General features: G+C 47.3%; 1 protein-coding gene across 1 annotated transcript; it reads right to left on the bottom strand.

Moving 5' to 3' along the window:
• Positions 1 to 1,299: 1,299 nt before the first annotated feature.
• LOC123138606 (hydroxycinnamoyltransferase 4-like) lies at positions 1,300 to 2,607 on the bottom strand. The gene has a single exon (XM_044558562.1). It carries the CDS (start codon positions 2,605 to 2,607, stop codon positions 1,300 to 1,302), a length of 1,308 nt encoding a protein of 435 aa, XP_044414497.1.
• Positions 2,608 to 6,127: the final 3,520 nt, after the last annotated feature.

The raw sequence follows: 6,127 nt of genomic DNA, 5'->3' as shown, positions 1-6,127 counted from the left end.
TTTGTTTCTCTGAATGTTTACAATTGTAATTAATTCAATTATCCATGTTGTACCATTGTAAATGTTAATGGTCACCTTGTTTGAAAAAAGAATATAGGCATAGATATATTTCCCCAAACTATAAGTGCCACACGTGTGGCAAGAAGAAGTATGGCCCTGACATTTTTTACTACTAAAGTTCCATCCGAAATGAAAAATGAAACAAAAAAAACACCTAAACTTGCCATCTGACAGAAAGTTCCGATGCCTAACAACTAAACTTGCCATACCTGCGTCACTAAACTTGCCTTAAAAAAATTCAGGCAACTTGCCCCTAACCAGTCTCAATAGAAACAGAAACAGGACACAACTCATGGTTTAAAACTAGTGGATATATCTTATTCCGATAACTTTTGAGCAAATCATGCAGCAGTGACTCAAATAGGAAGGAAAGTCTAGATTTCTCTTGCTCCCGCTAGCCTGTCTCACCTCCGGTCGCCTTAGGGCCTTGACGGCGCAGTGGATCCCGACCCTTGCTGGCAGGAGGTCTTCATTTTTTAGATGCTTCTTCGACTTTTGTTAAAGTATGTGTTCTGCTCAGGCAAACGAGACAATGGCAGCACCCTGAAAATGGAATAAGGTTCTCTCTGCCTAGTCCCCATCGTAGGGGTGCGTCTACCATTTTTGGTGGTCGTGTGGAGGTGTGTCTTCACCGGATCTGTTCTCGGTGTATTTTCTCGAATCTGGTCATAGTTCGTCTATGTTTGTGTGTTTTCAGAATGAATCCTTCCGACCTATGCTACTCTTCAACCCCAACGATTGTTGTTCTAGTGCACTGGTCCTATGGGGGCTTAGCACGATGACTTCCCCACTGATTATTACAGCGAGTTTTGCACGGCTCCGGCGAGGCAGTACAACGTCTTAGTCTTGCTTCAGTGCTTGCAGTCGTTGCTAGGTGGTCCACAGATGTAGATGTAATTTTTAGTATTTTTTGTGTTCGTTGTACTGCCATGATAAAAGATGAACAAACCAAAAGTTTTTTTGCATAAATAAATAAATTTCATCGATATGCTATGCAATCACCAATGCATAGCTGTACACCGTAATGCTGACAATGCATGATTCATGTGAGGGCTCCGAATCAACCTAATAGGACAGGCTTATAAACACAAATTGTTTTCCGGTTCTCTCTGAGTCGGAGCTGAATTTTGGAGTTACTTATTTCGTCGCACAATATAAAGTCGTTTTCAAGATAACATTTATTGTGAGTGGAGGGAGTACATTAGGAGATGGGCGTCATGCATGGACGTGGACGTGCGACTATGAACTTGCTACACATGCGTCGAGACGGGCGAGCTCCTGCGCAAACAACCTGCTGAACTCCGGCATGCTCTCTGGCTCGAGTGACAGCGCAAGCGTGAGGGCGCCGTCCTTTCCCGGCGCATTCATCACGTACACAAAGCCACTGTAGTACATAAGCGCAGGACCCATGAACGCCGGCGCACCGTGCCCGAAGTCGGCGTCGTTCAGCGACATGCCCATCCAGCTTATGGCACGGAGGTGCGCGCGCGAGATGCCGCTCCGAGGCAGGTTCATCAAGTCCTCCACCCCTTCAAGGTAGTCCACCAGCGAGCGTGCATAGTCGCCACCCTGGTTCGTCGCGCCTCGTGCCAGCCAGGCGCCGTGGCCGACCGTATTGGACACCACTTCCCCAACGGTGGCCGCCGTCGACGTGCGGACCACCGCGTTGCCGAAGTACCCCTGCGGGAGCGGCGGCACCAAGCGTGCCCGCATGTCGATCATTGAGTAGAGCCGCGTCTCTGCGTCCAGCGGAAGTGCCCGCGCACGGCACGCGGTCTGCCATACCAGCGCCACCAGGACACGGAAGGTGGAGGCCCCTGCGCACCGCGCCCTGAGCACGCTCACCTGCTGCTTGGTCACAGTGATGATGGCGCTGGCGTACGTCGACACGGTGGACGTGTGCTTAGCCGCTGGCTCGGGTTTGTACTCCGGATGGTCGTACAGCACCGTGCGTGAGTGCCGCGCGGCGAGCAGTTTGTGGTCGAAGCAAGGCGGCACGAGCACGTCCATGGTGGAGCGACGGGAAATGCTCGCCCACGTCTCGACGAAGAGCGCCGCGCTCCTCGCGTCTGTGGCCGAGTGGTGCAGTGCCAGGCCGAGGACGACGCCGCCGCAGCGCAGACGCGTGATCTGCGCCAATAGCAGGGGGCACGCCGGGTTCGACGACGGCGTTGGTGGCACGAACAGGTCACGCATCTCGCCACATGGCACGAATTCTTTCATCAGGTCGTCAAGAGTGTAGTGACCGGAGGACGCCGTGAGGAAAACCGCGCCCTCGCCAGTGCAGTCGATCTGGACACGCCCGGCACCGTCGAGCCCGAGGCGGCCCGCCAGCGGGTAGAATGCCACCAGAGCCCTGGCGAGGCTGTCCTTGACGGCTTCAACCGCGAAGAAACCTGGCGGATCGCCGTTCGCCCGGTAGAAGTAGACCGTGGTAGTGTAACCCCGGCGCGCGGCAAGGTCCAGGTTGGACAGCCAGACCGTGCCCCCCGGAGTTGCCTCCGCCGGGACAACAACCTCCGTCGCCAATACCTCCACGGTTGCCATTGTGCGTGTGTCTCGTGCTTTCAGAGGGTATTGTACTGCGTCGTGTTCAGCTGTGCGTGTGGTGCTGTTCCCTTGGAGTTTATATGGACACCACCTCACCAAGATGGTAAGCCGTGTCCAGCACGTGCAGCAAAGCTTTGTTTGACTAACATTGTTTCTTCGGTGAAAAAACAACGATGATCCTAACAGGAAACCCGGCAATGCCTTTCTAGCGCCTGGATTTGGGGCTTTTTTGTGGTTTAATTTCGCTTTAATAACCGGCAAGATAGTCAGACGTATCTGTTCCAATCATCAGACCGCTGCGCCTTCATTGATTTCTTTTTATCACATGGCTGAGAGATTAAAGATTTGTACGTTGTAATTTAATTCCATTTCATAAACTGCATTGACCCCGATTGGGGTTTTCTTGGCTGCGACAAATTGCAGCGAAATGAAAACAACCACCGGCACTGGCCGTATACTTGCGGCACCGGTTGCAGGAACGTTGAGTAGGAGCCGCAATGAAGTACATCTGCATGATCGCACTAGAAAGGAACAAGACAAGGGGAAGATTGAAAGCATACAGAAGACAAGACATTGGTCGATTCCATAACTTAAAATAAATGTTGGTTAACTCTCAGGGTCACTAGTTGTATTCGTCAACAATGAATAAATATATAATATCCAGGCCAGCAGTGACTGCAAAATTCAGAAAACCGAATGGAAAATATTACGGTCAAAGTTTGGTCGAAAAGAAGTTGATTGAACAAACAGGGTTAACCCTTGGAGCCCAAAATGAAATCAAAGCTTAGGTAAGTCATTGCGGTTGGATGAACGAAATGTGTTATAGAAAAGCATGTAATATTGTCTTGTATTCACCCATGTAAGAATTTCTACCCATTTTCCAACGAATTTTGCCGCAATACAGGTGCACGCATCACGGTCCAAAGCAACTGGGATATGCGTTTCTGCGGTTGCAGCCCTGACCTGTGTGCCGCCGAATTTGCGAACTACTAGGCCAATTAAGTAGACACCCAGACCTTTCTTTTTTTTTGACCAAAGAACAGTAGGGTAAGTCCCCTACTGTGAGTCATTTTTTCATTAATAAATAAGGGTATGAAAATACATAAAAATGGTTGTTGGGGGGACAACCAAGGAGGTACTATCCAGACCTTTCATCTTAGAATGTTTAAACAGATTTTGTATTTTGCCCCGAATTTGGAAAATTATCGCATGGATAGTGAAATGGCTCCATTTGTGAATATGTGGTTTCCAACCTTCTAGAAATAATGTGAGATCAGGGTCAACCATCACTACAACAAAACATATCAGTAGGCACGCTTTTTCTAAGACGCTTTTATATTCGTCCCTAGACTAGAAAGCATCTAGCATGTAGACACGCTTCTTGGGACGATTTATAGTAAGTCACAAATCTTATTTTTTTGGTATATCATATTTATTAATTTTTATATGTGTAAATAAGTAGAGACGATTTTAAAGACGTTTTAGGATACATAAAAGAGTTTAACAATAAAATAATAAAACCAAATAAAAAAGGGGCAGAAAATGGAAATAACCTTGGCCCATCTCTTCCCACGAACTCAACAGAATCGCAGCGCGTGCTCTCCTTCACCCTATCCCGCCGCCACGACCTTCCGCTGCCCATCTATGGCGCCGTCGGGCTGGCTCCTCCTGCACCCCCTGTGCCGCGTAGTCCCCCTGCCAATCTCCACCGCGGCGGGCTGGCTTCTCCTGTACCCGTGCGCCGCCTAGGCGGGCTGGCATTTCCGCCCACTATGCCGCCGCCGGGCTGCCTCCTCCTGCATCCCTGCGCCGCCTAGATCTCCACCGCAGCTGGTCTTCCATCTATGGCCCCACACCGCCCCCCTTGCCCCACTACGTCGCAGCTTAATCGTACAAGCTGGCGGCCTCTCTTACCCTGTTGGATCAGGGCAAGGAGAAGGCGTCAGGGGCGCCACCGTCGGCAACACTGTACTTTAGTTGCAACGTCGCCAGTAGCTTCTCCACCAACACATTGCCCAGTTAGTGGTAATCAACCGATTCCCTTGCTTAATTCCAAAAATCATCATGTTTGGATTCCCTTGTTTAATTTCAGCAATCACCGTGTTTGGACGTTCATGTTCATGTTAATGTTTAATTTCAGCAATCGATTCCGTTGTTTAATTTCAGAAATCACCATGTTTGGATGTTTACATCTCAAATTAAGACAATCTATTGTTGATGTTCATGTTTGGATCTGTTTGGTTTGCATCTCTGATACTAATGGTATTATGCAGCAGTCACTGGTTAATATTCTTTTTGATGTGTTAACTGGCATGTATACTCACGACAGGTTCATGACCATGCTATATACTGATGATATATTCTTAATGAAGTCTGCTAAAGTTAGTTTTGACCATATTTTCGAAGCTGACCCATATGTTCGGATGAACTGAACTAAGCTTTTCCTTTGACTGGTTTTGATCATTTACTGGTTGTCCTGGTGAACATGGAGACACCTAAAATGCTTTAACTAGATTCTGGAGTGAGCTTGCTGCCCTGCTCCTCAGTGAGAGACATACCATTCATCCAAAACCAAAAGTATCTAGCATTGGACGTAAAGTGGATAACCTACTCGGTACTAATACAATATGTAGCATGTATGAAGCTGAATTATCCTTATAACACTGAAGAACATAGTAACTTCCATAGCGCAAGTGAAGCTGCAGTCTTGTAGGATTTTTGATAAAAAAGTCAGCAACCGCCACTCACCTAAGTTGTGTTTTCAGCGCATCCCACCGCACGTCTGTGAGGCAAGTGGTAGCATATCCTGAAAATCCCCTTTTCTGATGGTCTAAACACATGCAGCAACTGATTGACGTCTTATCAGATTCGTTACTGAGTCCAACTTGCAAATTGTCACCAAGGGAGTTTTGCTTGTCAGATAGATAATTTAACATCGGTGTTGTAGAATCATCGGATGAAACGATTAGAGCATTGTGGTTTTGGTCCTTCGCAGGCGGCCAGTAGGAAATTCAGTATTCAGAACAATTCTGGCCGAAGTACAGGTGGAAGATTTTGGCTGGTGTGGTTCTTTGCATGCAGCTGCAATTTACTTATGGTTTTAATAGTAGTTTAGGAGCACATAGTCAGAATGCTTTATTATAGTTTATGGTTGTTGTCTTTTTTCCGTACTAATTCAGGGCACAACCAAAGTGTGTTTGGTTGGTTATGTTACAAGACATTGGACCCGGATACAATATTTTTTATACTTTGCATGTGGTTTGTGAAGATTGTATGATAGCTGCATTCACAATATTTTAGGCTGCAAATATCTCTGCTAAAATGTTGTCTATGTTATGGTGAAGCCATGGGGAAGAACACACAGTTGAACATATGAGGGATTATTTTTGGAAGTCAGTAGTATTCTTGCACAAGAAAGGAACGAACTTGAGGTAAGCCTATTTTATCTCTCATTGATTCTTCTTCTAACCAAAGGGGACACACTATCTGTCCTGAATATTGGAGTGGGAAGACTGGA

Source organism: Triticum aestivum, chromosome 6B (genome assembly GCF_018294505.1).
Source record: "Triticum aestivum cultivar Chinese Spring chromosome 6B, IWGSC CS RefSeq v2.1, whole genome shotgun sequence".
NCBI lineage: Eukaryota > Viridiplantae > Streptophyta > Magnoliopsida > Poales > Poaceae > Triticum > Triticum aestivum.
Note: the sequence above shows the minus strand (reverse complement) of the source record. Positions and strands in the feature narration are given on the sequence as shown.